The sequence below is a fragment of the Alosa alosa genome, chromosome 11, assembly GCF_017589495.1.
Source record: "Alosa alosa isolate M-15738 ecotype Scorff River chromosome 11, AALO_Geno_1.1, whole genome shotgun sequence".
NCBI classification, from domain to species: domain Eukaryota; kingdom Metazoa; phylum Chordata; class Actinopteri; order Clupeiformes; family Clupeidae; genus Alosa; species Alosa alosa.
In genome coordinates this window covers 23,679,262-23,702,100 of record NC_063199.1, presented here as the reverse complement: position 1 = coordinate 23,702,100, position 22,839 = coordinate 23,679,262, and the positions used below count along the sequence as shown (strand labels likewise).

General features: G+C 41.8%; 1 protein-coding gene and 1 long non-coding RNA gene across 2 annotated transcripts in view; one reads left to right on the top strand and one right to left on the bottom strand.

Moving 5' to 3' along the window:
• The window catches only part of LOC125303617 (solute carrier organic anion transporter family member 1C1-like), a 24,963-nt gene extending 6,234 nt beyond the window's left edge, over positions 1-18,729 (bottom strand). Inside the window, 8 exon segments of the mRNA XM_048257461.1 lie at positions 250-348; positions 863-1,009; positions 1,413-1,537; positions 2,641-2,773; positions 3,886-4,027; positions 16,864-17,017; positions 17,558-17,626; positions 18,284-18,729. Of these exon segments, the coding sequence (XP_048113418.1) occupies positions 250-348; positions 863-1,009; positions 1,413-1,537; positions 2,641-2,773; positions 3,886-4,027; positions 16,864-16,947 (730 nt within the window). The 5' untranslated portion in view covers positions 16,948-17,017; positions 17,558-17,626; positions 18,284-18,729.
• LOC125303619 lies at positions 18,580-22,839 on the top strand. Its single transcript, XR_007195066.1, has 3 exons — positions 18,580-18,665; positions 18,954-19,072; positions 22,632-22,839. It is a non-coding gene; the product is annotated as an uncharacterized LOC125303619 (long non-coding RNA).

Here is a 22,839-nt window from a genome sequence, read left to right as displayed (position 1 = left end):
GGGGGGTATGGTGATAGGAATAAGGGAGGATGTCCTTGAGCTTGTGTACTACGCTCTTTATGATTCTGAACATAAAGAGCGTAGACATGCGTGAACGTGAACATCAAGTGTGTGTGAAAACAGGGTTGAGTACGTATGCACGCAAGCACACACACATAACTCATTTATGGCAATATCAATCAATTAAGCACAGCCAGCGATAGAAACACTATATTATGTTCTCCAAAACCAGCCATGGCTGTAACTCACCCATGTCAACAAATCCCACATCCACATATATTTTAGCACAGAGAGATCCCAGCAGGTATCCAAACACTGGACCAATGATGGCTATAGTCTGCACACAGCCTGAAATGACATCAAGTTAAGCCTTGAACCTTGGCCAAATGGCTCTCTCAAAGCTTAAATCACACAAATACTGAAAATAAATGCAGAATATTACTGCATAACAACAATAATAGGTTACACTTTACTTGACAGTATCGACATAAGAGTGACATGGCACGGTCTTGAACGTGTCATAAACAAGTCATAAATGTTTCTGTTATTAAGTGACATTCGGTTTTTGTCAACAAGTTACGGGTTAGAGGTTAGGGTTAGGATTCATGTGTCATGACAGTGTCATGTCAGTCTTATGTCGATATTGTCAAGTAAAGTGTTACATAAGAAGAAGAAGAAGAAGAAGAAGAAGAAGAAGAAGAAGAAGAAGAAGAAGAAGAAGAAGAAGAAGAAGAAGAAGAAGAAGAAGAAGAAGAAGAAGAAGAAGAAGAAGAAGAAGAAGAAGAAGAAGAAGAAGAAGAAGAAGAAGAAGAAGAAGAAGAAGAAGACCCTAAAAGTAATGGGATTGTGCCCCTCACTGTACCTATATAGAGGGCTGTGTTTTCAGCGTGGGCGTAATCGTCGATGTAGGAGATGCCCAGTGGTTGCACGGGCGTCTCACCGATGCCCCGCAGCACATTCCCCAGGAGGACATACACCCACATGGAGAGGCTGGACTCCCTCTCACAGCCTGGAGGTAGTGGACACAGTAGCATACTGGTCAGTAGTATCAGCAAGTGCAGTGTCTGAAATAGCTCCGCTTTGGACTATTACAACAACTATCATAATAATAAGCTTTATTTGTATAGCGTCATAACCGCTTCTTCAGCAAATCAGCAAAAATCAACTAAGTGCTGTGCTGTGCAAAATACTGCAGAACCTGCGATTCAGTTTTGAAATTCATTCTTGCGACTGAGAGGCTCATGCTCGCCTCCGAGATATTTTTGCTGATGTGAAGATTTAAGGTTTTCTTACACTCCTGCGCCACAAATATATAGTACAGGTGAAAAGTACAGTAATCGAAGCCCCGGATAGAGCAATGTCATTCCAAGGGGGGGAAAAAAAACATGGCTGTGTAAGTAGCGTTCTCTTACCAACAGAGGGCACTACTGAGGGGCTGCTGCCTGTCTGAATGGGCTCAGGTGTGCTTGCTGGACAGTATCCTGAGAGGTAACTTGATGTGTTCATGGCTGGTCTTACGGATGTCTGAAACTTGTAGCTGTGTACAAAAGACATGCAGTATATTAATACTGGGTTGGTACTACAGTATGGTGCACACTCAACCTCTTTAGAAAATCATGATGTAGTTCTGTTACCTTAAAATAACCGCTGCAAACTTAAACTTACAAACTTACAGAGGCCCTATAGGGACATGTGGCAAAAAATATATTTGTTAAGTTTCTGGTGTGCATCTGAAACTTTCATGTGCTCACCAGATACTTTTGCGTGTGCACCAGAAACGTTCATGTATGCACCAGGAATTTAAAGCCCCTAAGAGGACAATTTTTTTTGCTAAAGCCCCTAAGAGGACAATTTTTTTTTGCAAGTTTCTGGTGTACACCAGATAGCAAAAATCAACTAAGTGCTGTGCTGTGCAAAATACTGCAGAACGTTTCTGGTGTGCTTACCAGAAACTTTCACGTGCACACCAGAAACTTTGCACATGTCCCCTTAGGGGCTAAACTAACATTCAAACAAATGAAATAAGGAGAATGTAGTCTATGACACTGAAGTATGTCGTTGGTTTTAAACAAATTGGGTGCTCCCGTCATGCTAAATGGGAATTCCTACATATGCATCCACATATGGAAAAAAAAAAAAACAAGTGGACAAAGACCAAAAGAGGGGTTAACTACAAGACCTGTCTGTTTATGAGGCATATGAGGCATCCATCTGGGTTTGTTTTGGCTCTCAGTCCAACACACTTGGGAGTTGGGCCCTTAAGGCCACATTGTGGATTAGCACCGCTATAGTCTGTGGCTTTACTGATATGGGTCATGACCACCAGCTTCAAACCAAACATAGTGTTTTCATGCATGTTCTGTGGCTTACAAATGACAAAATACAGAGAACAGCATGATCAGATCAAGAATCTGAAACTAAATACACTCATACATAATATACACTTTTAGAATCATTATGAAAACATGTGGTTCAGTTTATGGAATAATTACAATGGGATGAATATATATATACAGTATATATGTGTGTATATAAGTAGCAGAGCAAAGGGGAGGGCAGGCATGTCAGGACTTATTTCTGTGTCTTGTGCCTGGAGGAGAGGCTGCTACTTTAATAATATGACATTAAACCCAGTCTTACCGGCCAATGATAAAATGAGGCATAGCAATCAGGAACGTCCCCAGTGACATGAGGAGACAGCCAGTTGAGATGATCTTTGGGCGGTGAAGCTTGGCCCCAAAGTAACTTACAAAGGCAATCACTAGCAGATTACCTGCAAAAGATGCGTAACGGATAGAAGGGAAAGGAACTGGTATAAGTTATGATAATAAAGCTAATAAATAAATAAATAAGACTACTCACAAGCATCTGTGTGTGTGTGTGTGTGTGGTTTTGTGGTTTTGTCTGCCAAGATCTCTCTAATACTGATTATGGATGTTTTGTCTTCAGTACTTAGGTTTCCCCAGACTGCCCCAAGGTCCCTTTCTACCTACGTCTCGGTGCAGCCATATGAGACGCTCCAATTCCCTAAGACATGTAACTCTTCTGATGAAAGTGCCTTGGTGACGTGCGTTTGCCTAAATCCCCCTTAAGAAAGTGAGTGTTGAAGGACAGCCCATACCTTTACCCTGATATGTGCAAAGACACACAGACGTCAGTACAGCCGACTAAACGTCAAATAGCTTTTGTCCATAGTATTAGAGCAGTTGCAAAGAATAACCTTTAACGCCACATCAGCTGTAAGGACCATTTCATGGAACATCATGAAAGTATGTTTTATGTTTTTTTTAAAATATTATTGATATAATATTGCATGAATAAATAACAGTAACAACATCCTACAACAAAAGGCGTAGAGCCAGGGGGTAGCCAAAGCTCTGGGGAGCTAATCCAGTGACAGCGTCTGTGGTAACCACACACCCAACAGCAGGGGAGGATTTGATCATTACAGAAGAACAATGACAAAAGAGAGAACTTTGGGTAACACTTTACTTGAAGGTATCTACAGAAGAGTGACACTGTCATAACCCTAAGACTAGCCCTAACTTGTCATGACAAAAACCGAATGACACTAACCATAACCCTGACCCTTACTTGTCATGACAAAAGCCGAATGACACTTGACAGAAGCATTATGTCATAAATGTTTATGACTTGTTTATAATGTTTATGACACGTTCATGACAGTGTCATGTCACTCTTAGATACCTTCAAGTAAAGTGTAACTGAACTTTGTAACTGTACTCTTGGCACATCCCGGTGCTTCTTAGCTATGGGAACTGCTTCATTGTAAGAGATTTCCATTAGTAACCCATGAGTCTGATTCTGCCTCAGACTCTGATGGGAAATGTCACTGCGGTGCGTGCATGGAACAGGCACACTCACCTATCTCAAAGCTGCCGTCTATGACGCCGATCAAATAACTGGGAATGTCAAATCTTCTTTCCAACTGAGTAATTGTGCTCTTCATATAGCTTCCAGATAACGCCTTGGCAAAGTATGCGAAGGACAAGGCCATGAGGAATATCTGCGGAAAAAAAGGAGGTGTCACGGCCAAATGGACAGAACCGGACAAACAGGCACTCAAATGGTCATCCTGAACGTCCACTACTAGATGTCTGCTACTCCACAAAGTCTGCAACAAACTTCTGAGTGTGGACACAGAGAAAATATCATAAGAAATAAAACAGATGGTGTACTGCAGTATGTAAAAGTGTATTAGGTATAGGGATACCAAGGTATAGCTATAGTTCTAGATGCATGTATACCGCTTTGCGTTGTGCTGAACACCAACCCCTAGCTGTTCTAAAATCACTGTAACCTTGGGGCTTATTGCTTAAATGAATTGAGAAACACCTGCAGAAAGGCAGACAGGATTAATGAATAAAGGTGATTAAAGAAAGAAAGAAAGAAAGAAAGAATGAAATAACAAATAGAGATAGTCATGGATGGCAGGCTGGTTAAATATGTAGCCTCCCCTCTCCTCTCCTCCCATCTCTTTTCCTCCCCTCCCTTCTCCTCTTCTCTAGCCCTCTCCTCTCCTCCCATCTCTTTTCCTCTGCCCTCCCATCTCTTTCCTCTCCTCTCCTTCCTCCTCCTTCTCCCTCCCCTCCCCCTCCCCTCCCCTCCCCTCTCCTCTCCTCTCCTCTGCTCTACTGGATGTGGTATTGGCACAGAGGGGATTAGGGGCCAGACAATCCTGTGCTGCTGATACGTCCTTGTAGCACAAATGGCTGGTGACTTGGGCCTGGTAATTGGAAACAGGTGAGCATCAGCCTCTCTCTGTCTGTGGCGGCCGGCGGTGTCTGAGGGGCACAAAAATAACCCTCGCAAGGAGGTGGGCATCGCTGTCAGCAGCCAAGAGTAACACACAGGAGAGGGACACGAGAGATAAGGAAGCAGAGAGTGAGAGAGGAGAGAGAAAGTGAAGGAGAGAGGGGAAAGAGAGAGGCAGTGTGTGTAATAGAGAGAAGCTGCACAAAGGCACTCTATGATGGAGCTTAGCGTTGCTATATTTAATTGGATTTATAAAAAAAGCAGACACGTCAAAAGGAAATCCTTCCAGTTTTCAGAGGGTGCTTTTTTCATGCACACCATAATACCACATATGCCACCAGTACAGCCTTGCTGTCATGAGTATTAAAGATAGGACTTGGGTACCTCTGAATAAGCTTAAAACAAATGTAAGTGTTCAGATGGATATTACAAATACTTTTTACCTTTATGGATGCCAGGCCTTACCATATATTAAAGGAACACAATGTAGTTTTTTACCTTAAAATAGCTTATTTTGCTGCCACTCTGACTTACAATACAGAGGATGGAGTCTGACATTGCCCATGCATGCCTGGAATCCCTGTATAACATTGTAATGTTGCACTGTGTATCTTTGTCGCGTTGCACTTGGTTAACGTTGTTGGCGTTGCACTAGGTAGCATTGATGGCGTTGCACTAGGTAACATTGTTGGTGTTGCACTATGTAACGTTGATGGTGATGCACTAGGTAACGTTGTTGGCGTTGCACTAGGTAATGTTGTTGGTGTTGCACAAGGTAACATTGATGGCGTTGCACTAGGTAACATTGTTGCCGTTGCACTAAGTAACGTTGATGGTGATACACGTTGTTGGCGATGCACTAAGTGACATTGTTGGTGATGCACTATGTAACACTGTTTGTGTTGCACTAGGTAACATTGTTGATGTTGCACTAGGGAATGTTGTTGGTGTTGCACTAGGTAGAATTGTTGGCATTGCACTAGGTAACGTTGGCGTTGCACTAGGTAATGTTGATGGTGTTGCACTAGGTAACATTGTTGGTGTTGCACTAGGTAATGTTGTTGGTGTTGCACTAGGTAGAATTGTTGGCATTGCACTAGGTAACGTTGTTGGTGTTGCACTATATCGTTATGCAAAACTCCTATATTGTTCCTATATTGTTATGCAAAACTCGAGATCTGCTCAGAAAGCACTGATTTCTCATCTTGATAATCAAATTGTTTTTGCCGTCATTACATGACAGAGAGACCCCAGAAAAGTCACAGGATATGACTGTGTGTGAGGACAAGGCTGGGCAAATGAAAGTCAAGGCTGCAGCCACAGGTCTTACTCAGAGCTGGCAGCTCTACCGGGTAAACTGCTGCTCTCGCCTCCAAAACGCATGCTGGACAAATAGATAAGCAGGGTGATTCAGCACCTGCTCTGTTATTAACATTAACATTTCCATCACTCTTGGAGCTGCACTTTTAGACGCCCAGCATCATTTTTAATGTTAGGTGTGCCAGTTTTCCAAGATGGCTTACAATTCAGTCTCTTTCTCTCTAGCTGCGTCCCATTTCAGAGGCTGAACGAAGGCTAGATTCATAGACCGGTCTCTCTTTCACACACACACACACCACACAAGCAAGCTGTAGCTCCGGCAAGCTATAGCTGAACCTTTTAGCTCATTCCTAGGAATCAGTGCAACACTTTTGCATCATTAATATCTGTTCCACCATTCCACTTTGAGTGTGACGGCGAGGCTACTTCTCACAACCACGGAGTGGAGGTGTCAGTAGAAGCATCTGCATGTGACTGTTCATGCCTTCGAGTGTGCACAGCAGAATCTGAGAGAATCTGAGAGAGAGAGAGAGAGAGTGTGTGTGTGTGTGTGTGTGTGAGCACACAGTCATTGCCAGACTCCTGAACAGGTTGGGTGGCCTAGATTCTTATTCTCTTTCATTCCCACTCACGTTTGCTGTGTCACCATGGTTATTTCCAAAGCATCAATTTCAGCTCGGGCTCAAGCTGACACTGGCTTTGTTAGAAACTGGCTGATGTCAGACACACTTCTAGCCTGCTTTGTCAAGTCCTTTCATTTAAAATAAGTAGGATCACATATTTGAAAATAACAGTCTCTTTTGAGCAAAACATATTGTAAACATTTTTAACATTGATCTACTCCACATTAAAGGAGCTACCACCCTCCCAGAGTTGTTGTGGTGACCTTCATTTTATGTACATGTAAACATTAGTTGTTCACGGTTAACTCCATGTATTCAATTTCCTGTTAAAATAATAAATCTGGATATGTGGAGCTACTTCCTAAAAACCCTTGAATAAAAGACCACTACTATGGTTTACTAGCCTGTCACAGGTTATTCCAAACTGAGTACTACTTCTTTTTTCCCAGTGTAGAAGAATATGATCAGAGCCCAATTCCTGCTCCTGAAAAAAAAAAACCATGTTGATCTATCTCGATGCTCCCCCGCATGGGCAGGGAAACAGCCCGCAGAAGAATGCCAGCCTTGTCTGCCACTGGTGCCAGCCTTGGTGGCCCAGCGGCGTTTAAGTGGGTCACCGGAACGCTGCGGACACTCTTGTCATTTCCCACGGTTGCCGTGCCACTTCCACTTGCTGGCGGTCCAGGAGCTCCCCGCTCTGCTTCTAATCCGGCTTACACAGCACAGATGAGTGAGAGCCACCCGTCCGGATCAGTCTTCTTTTCCCCACACCACGCTCCCCTCCCTACCCCTCTTCACCTCACCCCACACCTCCCATCCCCTCCTCACCTCACCCCACTCCCCCCCCCCTCTCCACCCCACTCCTCCCCTCCCCTCTCCACCTCACCCCACACCACACCACCCCACACCACCTCACCCCACACCACACCACCCCACACCATCTCACCCCACACCCACCACACCTCACCCCACTCCTCCCCTCCCCTCTCCACCTCACCCCACTCCACCCCACCCTACCCCACCGATCTGGCCCAGAGACTTTTATGGAGGTAGGCACCAGAGCTCTGGAGTCTCAATGCAGATCAATACTCGGTGCACACACAGCCTGGCCTGCTCAGATGTTATATGTAATATGCTACATTTATACGGATGCAAAATAAAAGCAATGCCAGCTGTCTTAAACAGACAAACTGTTCCCAAACTGTGCATTGTGGATATTGTTTTTGGAGCTATGAATTCATTGTGATTCAATGTTATGCAAAGGCATTGGATCTGCTGCTTATAGTGATCACTAAATTAGGACACAGTGAAAGGCTATATTCCCTATTGATCACACATGGAGAAATGGAGAGGAGATGTGGGAAGCAGAGTTGTCTAAACAGGAGGCTGTGTTGTTTTGGCCTGGAGGTGTTGGGATGAGTCCTGACACTGGGGATTTGTGAATGTCAAGCGCATAATTATTGACACCTCTCCAGGCTCCAGCTGCCGACTGATTCAAGTGGCCCCTTGAGGAGCCACTGGCCAGCCAAAGATGACAGTTATCCAACTGATCAGCAAAACAAGTCAACACGCAGGGCAATTCATTTAATTTTTCGTGCACGACACACAGGAGACTGGTGAAGATAAGCAGATGTTTTTGATTTGACATGATAATGAGTACATTCCCAGCACAGGAAGTTCACAGGCAGTTCAAGTTCAAGCCGCTTTAAAATGAGCTGATGCTGTATCCTGACATGCAGGTGGGCCACACATCAGCTAACTTGCTCAGTGTGCAGCCTGCAGGCTACACTAGCACTTGTTTCCATTCATTGGAGTAAACCACTCCGGCAACAGCTTGATAAAAAAAGCCAAAACAAAACTGCATCCATACTCAACTATCATGCTCATCCCAGAGATTTCTGTTGAAACAGAGCTGCATTTCCTCACAGAGTGCAGATCTCTGATTGTGCGAATGTGAATTCAATACAAAAGCAAGTAATACCTGCAGAGTTCACAGAACAGACAAATGAAGGAAAATTAAAATACATCTTAGGAGAAGTTAAAGAAACTGCACTAGTAGCAGAAAAATATTTATCGGCATGGCACAAAAGAAGAGATACTGTACAACCTCAAACCAGTGAGGTCACCCCACTCTTCAAAAAAAAAGTTGGTTGTTTTTGCCTTTCATCCATTTATTTCATTCTTTGGGAATTTACTCCTATTACTTTAGTATCATTATTATTATTATTATTATTATTATTATTATTATATAATCATATGTTATTACTGTTATTAACACTACCATTATTACTGCTATTACTTATTTCACTCTTTGTAATGCTTTTCACACTATTGTACAATGCACAACCATGCCAATAAAGCAGACTGAAATGACTGAATTGAAAATTGGTTTCCTCCTAGATCTCTCCTGAATAGCCTACAAAGAGCAGTGATCCCTGAATTTCCTTTAATTTACCTTAGAATGAGCTTTACCATGAGCATTAGTGCATAACACAAATTGCAATGCTTAATAATATTCAATTATGTGTTGTCCTTGAACAAAATGGAAATTGGGCCAGTATAGGACTGACTCATACAATTTTTTTGTTCAAAAGTAGCCTTAGTCTAAGCATCTTATTAACTGCTGTCTAATCCAGCAGAGGGAACAAACAAACAAACAAACAAACCCTTTATGAGCTCAATGTTGGTCCATTCTTTGGGGAGTCCCAACATGTAAAGGTGTTTATTCATGGTCAGAGTCCAGAGACTGCTAAAGAAAAGAAATATATTCTTGGCTTGCTATGCTAAACTGAGACCAACCACATTTTTTATAATCCTGAGCTTTAAAGTGGATTTCAACCACTGCTTTGTCATCTCATAGTGTGTTACTTTATAACTGGCCTCAAGGTGTTGAAGTCAATACCTTAATAGAAATCTCTTCTCCGCTAATCAGCCATCTGCTGTTTGTGGTCACCAGGCTCCCCATGAGTCACCTGGTCATTAGGTGGTCACAGTGACCCTACTCATGTGCTGAGCTACAACTGGGCCAAGGTTCATTCTTTATTCTCATTCAGAATTAGAGTAGAGTAGCATCTTTCATGATTCCAAAACTGTTCATAAAATACAAAAAAAGAACGCCCACATCCAGATTCAAACAGGTGCTGGACCCGAATACTTCAAATAAAAAATGACATTAGTCCGCACACTGAAAACTCCTTCTTTATAAAAAAGATTTTAATCACCACATGTGACGATTTGGGCTGAAAATCGGTCTGAAGAAGGGCATTCAGCCCGAAACGTCACATGTGGTGTTTAAAATATTTTTATAAAGAAGGAATTTTCAGTGTGAGGACTAACGTCATTTTTTATTTCCAAAACTGTTCATGTCAGCAAAAGCTAAACACAACTGTCAGCATAAACCTACTCTCAGCACAGCACAACTATCTCAACGTAGCTATTGCAGAGGCAATCATTTGCTGCATGTTAATGAACAGTACGACTGCTGGGAAAGGTTTTCCGTAACACTATATATTTGAATTGTCAGTGTTATATAGGGTTTTACGCCTGGTCTCAGGCCAAACAGCTACGTGGTGAATCATGAACATGCTGCTTGAAATCAACATAAACATTTGATTTCAAAAAAAAAAAAAAACGAACGAACATGAAACAAAAAAATAGCTAAAAGGGCAAATGTAAAAGACTGTGTACATATTTATTTTCAGAGGGAAGGGACTACTCATCCCATCAACCACTGTGAATGACCTTTTCCAATGTTTTCTTCCTACTGAGCACTTAAGTCTGCCTGGGATAGTTACGTTCTTATGGCTTACAGCTACTGGGAGAGAAACTGAAGCTGAAACTGTTCCGTCCATCCAGCGTAAAAAAAAGAAATACTTTTAGAAGACTTGCCTATTTTCAGTCTTGGTAAAACAGAGAGACAAAGAATATTCTATATCAAACACTGACAAAAAATTAAAATATTTCATAGATGATGAGATCCACCTGACATTTTTTGTCCTCTGCAACAAACTATAACCACCTCAAAACATTACCATTCCTTGAGACTCTCACATGACTCCTATTTTGCTCCAGCACAGGTGGATTTACTCCATATGTGCCATGCAGCCATATGGATGTACCTTTCCCTCAACTTCAAACTGTTCCTGTCCCATTTTCCTCATTCTTCTAGTTTAGCTTTCGATTCACTCTGTGACTAAGAAGGTTTCCATGCATCAAGCTACCCAAGACTTTGCCCCAGGTACCGTTTTGATACACACACACACAGGCACACACTCTCTTTCAATTTCAATGTTCAATTTCAAGTCTCTCTCTCTCTCTCTCTCTCTCTCTTCTCAATTTCACTCTCACACACACACACACACACACACACACACACACACACACACACACACCTACAAATCCAAAAATTCAAAGAAGGAAAGAGTCACACACAAAAGTTGGCAGGCAGTGGCTTTCTGGATGAGCGATAGAGGGACAGAGAAGGAGAGAAAGAGAGAGGAGAAAAAGAGAGAGCTGGTTCAGTGTCCTCCTGGGTCTCAATCCTCCAGGCCAGTCAGATGACTTTGAACATTTGGTGATTTGTTTGATGGCCGCTGCCGTTTACCAATGCAGAACATCCCCACCACATTCTCAACCTCTTTCCACAGGAATGTGGTGGTCTTACACACACATACACACACACACACACACACACACACACACACACACACACGCCACACACACACACACTCACAGATTACATTACATTACATTTGTCTGACGCATTTTTAGCCAAAGCGACTAACAACATGGTTAACAGTTTAAGTTTTAAAGCAATTCTCAACAATTTTAGGATAATTTAAAAAACGGTAGAGTACAGTAAGAATAAGTGCATCAGTGAGTGGTGTTTTTAACAGTTACATGTCAGTTCAAGACGGCTGTTAAGTGCTAGGATCGGCAAGACTTGTTGTAAGGAGTGAGAGGAGATGTTCTCCAAAGAGCTGGGTCTTCAGGAGTTTTTTTGAAAATGGAGAGGGATGTCCCTGCCCTTGTAGGAACCTGCAGTGTGTTCCACCACACAGATACACAATGTGGTGAAGGAACATATGTTGTGTGTCCCAAAATGCTAGGTATGACCAGTTGGGTATGTCAGCTTGGCTGTGTGATCTGTCTAACCTGACAGCATCTGTCATCAACACAGCCACATACAAATGCCTGGCCTAAGGGCTGTGTGAGCTTTTCAACTGGTCATGTCTAAGGCTTGAACTGCTAGCTAACTGCCTGGGCACCATAAATGTGAAATGCTGTCACTCTCTCCATATCTCTCATGTTTCAATGGGTAAAATGGACAAGAGTAGCAGCTCTGTTGCAATGGGAGCATGACGTATGTGTTGCTAAGGCTTCCCTGAGATTCATTTGATCTGTTTTGTTATCATTGTTAGGTCTCCATCTAGGCCCCCCACTACACTATGACCCATCTCTGAGGCCTGACTGAGGAAGGACTGGTGCTGTCTTCACTTGGTGTAAGAAGGGCAGAAAGAGTTTCTTTGGGAAAAGGTTGGTTTATGATTATTGTCAAATGGATGTCAATTAACCAACTGTGGATTTCATCAGCTTAATGCTATCAACATATACTGGTACTTTGTTCATTATCTCCAAGAAAGAGTTAATTTCTTGTCTACTATGTCATGTTGCTTTTTGGCTTCCTGGAGAACTGCAGTAATCCTTCCTGGTTCTATCCCCTGCCTGTTACCAGCCCCCATCCCTGCTGAAAAACAGCTTGAAACCAGATTATGCATTGGTAGCTGGTTGTAGCGGTTTTAAGATGGTCTTTGATGGTTTTATCCCAGCTCATGTTGGTCTTTGCTGGTCTAGCTGACTATCAACCAGGTCATGATAGTGTGACCATCTTATCAAACTCATCATTCTGGGATGACCAGCAATACCAGCAAGGTGGAACCAGCAAAACCAGCTACAATGATCATCACACACTGGTCAAACCAAGGAATCCATCGAAAATTATGAAAAAACATACCCTAAGCCAGTCTACCATTTAGCTGGTCAAACCAGCGAAACCATCAAAAATCATGCAAAAACATACCTTGACCAGCTTGACCATCATAAGCTGTTCAAGCTATTTTTTCCCCCAGCACAGATGCCTTTGTTGTCATGGTGACTATCCTGAGAAGAGGGTGGTTCTCTCAATTAGCACTTGACAAGAAACATCTTCTAACACTCATGTGGTGTTTCTATGAACCTTCTGTCCTCTTCCCACATATGAAACATAGCATATCATGCAACTTCTCCTGACCTGGACTTTGCAGCCTTAATTCAACAGGACAGTAGAGAGAGGACAGGAAATGAGTGGTTTATTGGTTTTGGTTTATTGTTATTATTCTGTTAAATTCTATTTAGTCTATTACTATTCTCATCCATCCACCATCCATCTGTCTGTGTGTATGTGTGTGTGTGTGTGTGTCTGAGGTTGGAGGTCACTGAATCCCTGTCCTCCGACCTGATGGGGCTCAGAGTGCAGATGCTGGGCTTTGGTTTCACTGTCATTCATAGTGATTACTAATTGACTAATTGTGATTCATAGTGATTACTAATTGACTAATTGTGATTTATAGTGATTACTGATTCACTAATTGACCTGTCGCTAAGCTCCGCCCCCCATTGTTACCGTGTGAAAACTCGGACAAACAAACCAGACTTGATTAGAAATGCATTGTGGACAATGGCAGCTGACAGTATATGAAAGCAGGCTTTGAGGACGTTTTGGTCGTTAAAGGATTTACTTTCCTCCAGAAGCTATCAAAAGGGACTTAATTATGCTATGGAGGGGTGTATTCAAAACTTTAGAATAGGCATACATACAAGGTAACAAGCAGTTGTGGCGAGTAGCCGTGCAAATCACCGTGCAAAAACCCCTGACGTTAATGCTAGCTAGCTAGCTAGTGGAAGATTGATACGAAGATATGTTAGGTTACGTTAATACTTGATATAGTAAGAATATAGTAGTTGGTTAATGAGCATTTTCATCTTGGGATTTAACAGGGAACCTGTGCCCACGTTGTTGGCTTAGTAGCCTACATTACGTCGAGCTGTTGCAAACGCGAGAAAAGTCCTGTAGGCTACTGTTGATGGAAATATACCCCGTGTTATAGCCTCTCGGGGTACCGGCTATCAGTATTACACGTCCCCCATGCAAAACGTTTGACAATGGTTATCCGTCGGGGTTTTTTTAGATAATAAACTCCATAAATAACCATTAATTTGTCATTTTATGCCTCCTCCCTGTTGTTTCCTATGGAGTTGTCCGAGCTGATGTCCGAGTCCCGCTGAGGCTGAACTGTCATTGGCTCATCAGCGTTCTAAGGGTGGCGCTTAGCGACAGGTCAATTGTGATTCATAGTGATTACTAATTCACTAATTGTGAGAGATTACTAATTCACTAATTGACCTGTCGCTAAGCGCTGCTAATTGACCTGTTGACAAGCAAACTGCTTGTCACCTTGTATGTATTCTAAAGTTCTGAATACACCCTTCCACCTTTCCTTTCCATGGAGGAAAGTAAATCCTCTTATCGATCAAAACGTCCTCAAAGCCTGCTTTCATATACTGTCAGCTGCCATTGTCCACAATGTATTTCTAATCAAGTCTGGTTTGTTTGTCCGAGTTTTCACACGGTAACAATGGGGGGCGGGGCTTAGTGACAGGTCAATTGTGATTCACAGTGATTACTTATTCACTAATTGTGATACATAGTGATTACTAATTCACTAATTGTGAGGGCCTGATGTCTACTGACTGCTCTAGTTGTTCCTGTGTAGTTGTTTTTGTTTTGTTTTTGAATGTCTTGGCCTGGCACAGATGAAGCAGCTAAATTAGTTATACTTTTTACCTTGTATACTACTTTTACCATACTTTTATACCTTGCCATACTACTTGTGTGCTACTGAACTGAGACAGAAACATTTGCTGAACTAAAATATAGCTGATGCTGTTCTTCAGTGCACTGTAGAATAATACTATTCTGCATAATATCAGGGTAAGGACAACAAATGGTCACCATCGCATACAATAAAGATATGAAATACCCCAGTTTCCTCTCAAATTACCCACTGCCCAATCTTTTCAATAATCTGAATAAACCAAGATAATAAACAGCCAAGGTTTGACTTTTTCTTCAAGCTATTTGTTTTGTATAGAGTGGTGATACTGTTTTGTGTCAAAGTTTTGTGTCAAGTTTTGCAGCCCACAAAAGGAAACAATCATTTTAGAAATACATTGGCCAGACAGACGACCACAAGATTTAGCCTCAGCATTGCTGTAACTACTGTAGCAAACAGCATGAGAAACACTGCACCGGGCCTTTAGTCAGATGTTCTACAGTGCTTACAGTTCTTAAAGTGGATGAAGTGAAAGTGAAAGTAAGACATTTGAAATGCCAACAAAAGTTAAGGTTGCTTTTGATATAGTACAATGACGCAAAACTGGTGCTCTAAATTGCGATTCTGTTGTCTTTGAAACATTATCTTATTGACGCATTTAACAGCAATTCACATTTAACACCTGCTTTTACAAGGCAGAAATATTTAGGCGTAAAATAGATGTGCGCTTTCATGGGAAGTTTTCGTACATACATACAATTAGGCACATTTTACCCTTCTCCCATCTTTTTACATGGAACTCCTACTTTCTCCTGACCCTCCTATGAATGCATATGCATGAGACGGAAAAGTGCAATTTGACAATCTCAGCTCCCGTACAGGCAGTCTGCACTTTTACCTCAGTGCGGCCTGTTTGTACATACCTCACCATTTTTTTACGCTCATGTTGCGAAAACAAATATGCCTGAAGTGGGTGCAAGAGCGAACAGACCCGAACACCTTAAAAAGGATTAATAAAGCTTTCACATATTCCATAATGAAAGACCATTCAACATTAGAGACATCACCATTTAGTTACACCCACAGACTCTGCATAAATACCAGTGTGCCTGCTGCTGTGAATGGTTTTCCCTGAATCATTCAGACTTACAAAACATCAAGAGATTGTTATTGTGCCATGCACATTTAGTAAATACAGTTAAACACAGGAAAATATGTTCAATGGTGAATTCCTTCATGTCACATACAAGTAAGCTTGCATCAATCTTACCCAGAGGCAGACATCCCAAAGAATTTGGTTCATTTAGAAAGTCAAACTCCAGCAGGTAGATCAGATAATTAGTGATAAAGAAGGCAGAAAGAATTTGATCCAACCATTTAGTAAACTAATGCTCATCCAAATTAGCAGCCAGGTAGATCAAGATAATTAGAATGATATCGTTGTTTGGAAACATCGGACACTCCTTTAGAGACCTGCCATAATTATGTACAGTGTACTTTCTGTCCACTTTATGTTACCTTCTTAGTCTGTCTGATTTGTACATACGGTACTTGTTCTCCAGCTGCAGATTGTCCACCGAAGTGTGCTACGTTCTCCTTCAGCTGTAGTAGGGGTACTGATAGCTTGAGATCTTTGGTGCTACCTCAACCGTCTGACTTTATCCAAGCATCTTTTTCCTCAAACCTTTTAAGGGAAGTTTTCCTTGAATATATATACCGGTAAACCTGAAAAGCTTTCTCCAGTCTTTACCCCTGGACTGGACGTATCATATTTATATGCTTTATCTGCTTTAAAGTCAAAGCCATGTGGTCTGCCTGTGACTCATCTTCCACTCCTACTCTGGTTGTTACTCTAGAGGCGTTTTTTTTTCTTCCGTAATAAAACCATTACTAAATGGCAGACAAGACACTTTTAAGAGATTTTCAAACAAAGCAACAAATCGTGTGAATACATATAGAGAAAATATGATCAATACGTATGACACTTAATTGCACTGGAAAAAGCATTACTTAAAAGAAAGTTTACAAAGACAGCTTCATCTGCCTGTTATAGGAAAGACAGCATTATACAATCTGGCACAAAGACTCTGTGCCTGTATGTTCCTCTGGAGCACACAGCGTACCCTTGACTATGCTGAGGACATGTTGCAATGACGCACAAAAGCATGTTGTCTCATTGTCTGCCACTGCTGTCAAAGACGAGAGGATCATCCAGACCACCTGACCGTTACTGAGCGGGAGGCGCAGAGCGGAGCCTGCAAAGACAGACGTACCTTCAGACTGGGACAGCAGGAAGTCCGGGCTCTGGGGGGCGAGGGGCTGCTTTCGGGCGCCCACCTCCCCTTGGCTGTGTCCATCCCACACAGAGATATACCGATTTCTTTGGACACTACTTCTCTGATGAAATGCTTTGGTATGGAGGTGCACCTAGGGGAAAACACACACACCAAGAAATATAAATATAAATAAGATAGTTGACTGTCACAATGTTTCTTACTTTGTCTGCTGACATAGTCATTGATTTGAATTGGTGAACAACAAATTCAGATTGGTAACCTACACTGGACTAGGCAGGAAGATAACTAGCATGAATGTCTTTGATGTCAAATGTATTTTATCAACTGCAATAGGCCTACAAGGATAACTGGGGAGTGTTATCTCTTGGTACATAAGGCTGTGAGTGAAACAAACTGTTGTTTTTTAACCGATGAATTGACACTCTCATCGTTTGACAGCCTATGTGGCATAAAGGCAATTCCGATAAGACAGAGGTGACAAAAACTACAAAAATTACTCTTTTAATATGTTTCCTTTGAGACAATTAACCCCAGTCCAGTGTCAAACAAGAGTTCAGAGTTCGGGTCAAATGATCCGTCACACATTCAACATTCATGCAAATGATGACAAATTCAAGCATCAGCGATCAAGCATCAGCGATGACTAGCCTAATGATATTCACTAACCTACTTTTAGAAATCTTTCAGGAGAAACGGATCATCCTGGAGGCACATTGTTAGTGTGATGTAGCCTGTGACACTTGAGAGACAGAAGACAGCAGCTGTAGCCTACACAAGCAATTCTGGCCAGTGCACTTTGCTTAATTAGCTGATGCATATTAAAGCCACTCCGTGCCTATCGACTCAGCACAAATCCGTACCGATTACCACAACTCTTCAACAGATTTTCATAACATACATACATTTTTGCTGTTACAATTTTAAATTGGTGTAGCCGTATCTGCTTCAACACTGAAATCTATTTCTGGGTTAATGTTGTGTCTATTTTGGGGACTCAGTTTGCCAACGTTGAATCATATGATTCACTCCATAGCCTAAACAAAATGTTGTCGTGAAATGAGTAATTTTGTTCGGCTTCAATGTAATTTCATATATGGTTAACATGTTTACTCTATACTGTTTGTTTCCGAGATTCACCTGTTTAATTGAGGTTGTCTGACTTCAGTAGCCTAAACATCACGTGTTTTCTTAAAATTAATTTATTTGTCAAAGCCTACCCTACCCTACAAATGATATAAACATAGCCTTTTAGAATAAACATTAGCACACATTAAATTAACATTAATAGACCACGTCTAACCAGAATACAACTAGCCCAGGTTAGTATTCTTCTAAGCATCGATATTATACTAAAACCCGTTAAGACAAACGCACTTTTTGAGAAATCGCAACTTACCCAGTTCCGAGGACGATGAGCGCGTCGGTCAGCCTTTACAGCTCCGAGACTAATTCGGGTATGTTGCCGCTCTAGTAGCCTATCTACAGCGCACGCTGTGGATGCTTATGTGTTTCATTCTAACTTTTCAATAAAGATGAGGAGGATCTGTTCATCGTCTTGAAGGTGGGCTGTCTTACGATAGTCCTGTACAATTCTTAGCATCGTCGGTGATCAATTCACCAAGGTTTCAACTGGATAGTTCGCTCGTTGACGTCAATTTGTGTGGTTACACCGCAGCAACCGCAGGAGGCAGTTGGAGGTCTTGGTTAGTGTCTGACAGCGCTTGTAGCACTTGCGCTAACACGTGACAGCGCTACAGAACTAAACGCAGTTCAGTCAGGTATGTCAATAATCCAGCGAAGAAGTTGGCTAATTGCCAAGTTAAAATATATTGTGCCGTGTGTTTTAAGATATGACAGCTCTCAATCAAGAGGTGGCTGATACAGGAAACCAAACAATGTAGTGCGCGCCATGAGGTCATATTCACTGCAGAACCACACAGGCAAACCTCCCCATAACATTTCCCAAGGAAGTCGGTGTTTCTCTGCAATTTTCACCAGGGAACTAAGGGGGGGTTAAAATATCTCTGGTTCTCTTGTTGAAGAATGGCCAACATATTTTCTTTCAGGACAGAAAATGTCTAGGCCAGGTGTCATTGCACGAAAGCTGTTAGCCTCACTACTGTTGACAATGAATGAATCCATTAAGCATGTAACCTGCTGGAGACAGGGAAGCACACTCCATGGGGTAAGACCTTTCTTTGAGATTCCCCTTGGTCCTCTGTTGCTATGGAGATTGCAAAGCTGTGTGATATGCAAATACATTTTCATGTTATACTTACAGTAGGATATGCTCTTTGACAGGCACAAATGGTCAGCTGTCAGCCTTGTACAAAACATACAAAATTACTGGTCATTACTGTCATGTCTCAAACACCACAAGAGCCTTCGCCCATTACTTACACACACACACACAAGCCCATCTGCTTTCCTCATATCAGATGAACATCTTTGTGGGCAGGATGAATAAAAAATGACAACAATAATGAAACAAAAGGTTTGTGGTTTGTGCAATATAGCCTGTAAATGCTCTCTCGCACTCTCTCTCCAGGGCTGTTCATACAGTTAGGTATTGTTCTTCCATGTGGGTGGTTAAGGACTAAGAACTAGGAATGGCCCTCACAGCTTGCGCAAGAGGGAACACAAAGTGAATTAGTCCCTAACCAACAATGAGGGCAGGGAAGCTGGCGGACACAACACACTACAACACACTACAATAACAAACACAGGGACATTCAGTGGCCGGTGTGTGTGTATGTGTGACCTGTGTGTCTGTATCTGTGTGTGTGTGTGTGTGTGTGTGTGTGTGTGTACTATACGTGTGTGTGACCGTATCTGTGTTTGTGTCTTGCCTCGGTCTCGGCCCACATAGGAAGAAGGCGGACCTTTTCCCCCCATTTTTCTTTTAAAATTGTTTATATTTCATGGTATATTCTAAAATATCTACTATTACAAATATTCTTATTTTGATAACAATTATAATATCGACTGGTGTTAAAATATATCCTATGGTGCTATGGTGCGCAGCACAAAGGTTTTGAAAGATACAATGTTTGTCCAAAACGGCACAGCAGTTATTCTGGAGTTGGTTGAAGTAGCCTGACCTAAAGAGTTTCACCTAATCTGTCAAGTGTGTGCCTCTGGTTAATTGTTAGTGTTAAATGTCACACTTTGAATATGAAATCCAGGTATATTGCTGTTATTATTGTCAAACACTGATCATGCCATTCTAAATTTTGACTCCAGCTGAGTTCCTAGTCTTAAAATATTGTTCAGAAAAGAAGTTTTGTAGACAAATGTGTGCTAGACTGCTCCTAGTCACCCCACAATTTAGCTGTTGAATATGATACTTGGGTGATGTTAAATGTAAGTAAATCATGAAAATCTACTGTTTTTTTTGGTTGGTCTCGTTGCGATCTTGACTCCTTAAAGACTCGGTCTCAGCTCAGTCTTGCCTCCTCAAAGACTCTGTCTCAGCTGCATTTAAAATCCAACAGTCTCAGTCTCGACTAGGGTTGCAAAGGGCCGGAAAATGTCCGGTAAATTTCCGGAAACTTACCGGAAACTTTCCATGGGAAGTTAAGCTGGGGAATTTTGGAAATATTCCAAATTGGAAACTTTCATGGAATTTAAGGAAATTATGGGAATTAATGGGAATTTACGGGAATTAACTGGGAATTTTTGGTAATTCCTACTGTTTCATATACAGACATTAACATTTTGTTTCGTAATAAGCAATATGATTTGTTTGTTCGTATTTTCGCTTAGCTTAGCATACAAAGATAGCTAACATGCTAGCGGGAATCCCATTCTCTGCCTATGGTTTACTAGCGTGCTAAGCTAGCAACACTGAATACACTGAACTACCCAAGATACACCATGCCATTCAACAACAAAATCCAATTGGTTGGAACATTGACTGACAATCAGTTTGTTCAGTTAGAATCCCAGAAAATGGTAAAACAAATAAAAATATGACACAACATACCACCCCAACCAAACCTTATAGATTATGTAAATTATAAATAAATTGTCAAGCTTAATCAGACAGATTAATCGTCCCATTACAGTTTATGCATGACGTACACCCATTTGAATGAGGACAAAAGTGACGACAAGCCCATAACTGGGCAACTCTGTTTGCAAACTTCCCCCAGTTTCACACCAGTTATTCCCACATGAGATGACGTTTTCACTGGGAATTTATTTTCCCCATGCACATTAACGCATCATAGGTTTCCTTTATGTCTAGTAGCCTATGCTGATTGCTGTGTGCATGGGATTGACGTACTGTATGTGCAGGGTAGAAATTTGACTGAAATTGCATTAAATCAGGTTGTTTTAACTAAAATTATGCTACAAGATGGGGTTTTGTCCACTACATTTAAGTCCCCTGTTATAGACTAACTTGTCATATTAAAAAAATTCCCATTAATTCCCGTTTATTCACGTTAATTTCTGTATATTCCCGTTAATTCCCATGGAAAGTTTCCAACTTCCCGGAATTTTGCAACCCTAGTCTCGACACAGTTTGACCCATGAAAGACTCGGTCTCGACATCTCGTCCCCATCACTAGTGTGTGTGTGTGAATGTGTGTATGTGTGTTTACTGTATTCGTTTGTTGGGGGTAGTTTTAGTGCAAGATAGCCCTTGCTACTAGGGCTGTACGATTTGTGGGAAATATCTAATTGCGATTTTTCTGACAGATATTGTCAATGAATTGACTCCGTTCAATATTTCAAATGTCTCTTTAATTTGTTTCACCCCTAATTGGTGAGCACCCCCAGTGCACAAGAAGCACAGCACCCCGACGACTATAAAGCTCACCATTCAGAATGTCTGTGCCCTTCACGCACTACGCACACCCATCAACCAGAAGTGGCATAGTCAATGAGGATGAAATGAATATAAAAGTAAAAAATGTGACAAAATGAAATGTGCATGATTATTTGTAGCTTTTGTGATTGGGTAATTGCGTTGGTTCATATTGTGATTACGATTGTGATAATTGTGTGCAGCCCTACTTATAACCTAATGTCCTAATCAATGGTACCAATACCAACCATGCACACTTTGGCACCATTGAGTTTTACTTTCACCAGTGCTGCCAAATATGGGATTAGGGCTTGGTGGAGGTCTGCATTTAAGCAGACTACTGCTCTTGTAGTTTTGTAGGAAGAGACTCTGGTCATGCTCCATCCTATTGTTTGGAATTAGGACACGTGTGTTAATGAGAGGGCATAGCTCAGATTAGTCACGTGCCATCCTTATTGTTTGGTGGTCTCTTTAGATTAGAGGCTGCAGAGGGGTGGGTTTGTTTGGAGGGGGAGAGCAAAGCAAACAAGAAGTGGAAGGGGGGAAAACAGACCCTTACATCCATCTAATGCTCAGCCATTCACATCTCCGCTATCACGGCCTTGTCTCGTGAAAGGACTGCACCTGACGTGCCTACAAACAAAGCCAAAGCCCCATCAGCAGAGCTGAGAGAGCAGTCATTTGCCAGACTGCGTCTTTACGGATCGCATTCTGCTGGCCCTGTGCTTTCTATTCCACAGACCGCAGTTTTAGACAAATCCCTGACTAATAAATTCAACAAGGTTTTGGAGATTTTAATCTTTTTCTATAATACCCCTCTTCGAACTACCCCTAATCTCCCCTTTCAAAACAGAAAAAAGGGGAGTGCATAGAATTCATTACATAACATGAAGTCAGTGTGAGATTACAGGAAACACTGTTGTGCTTTCAGGGGAGGACAGCACGCGCCATTCCCCTCCTGTGCTTGTGTGAAAGCTGACGGAGAGAAGGTGCACTGCCAGGGAGGCAATGGAATGCTATTTTGGTGCCATTTGAAACACAGATCTGACATTATTAACATTATTGAGTGTTAATTTTAGTGTCATTTGTAACACACATCTGAAATCCTTCCTTTAATGGTATACTAGTTTCAGGTATTT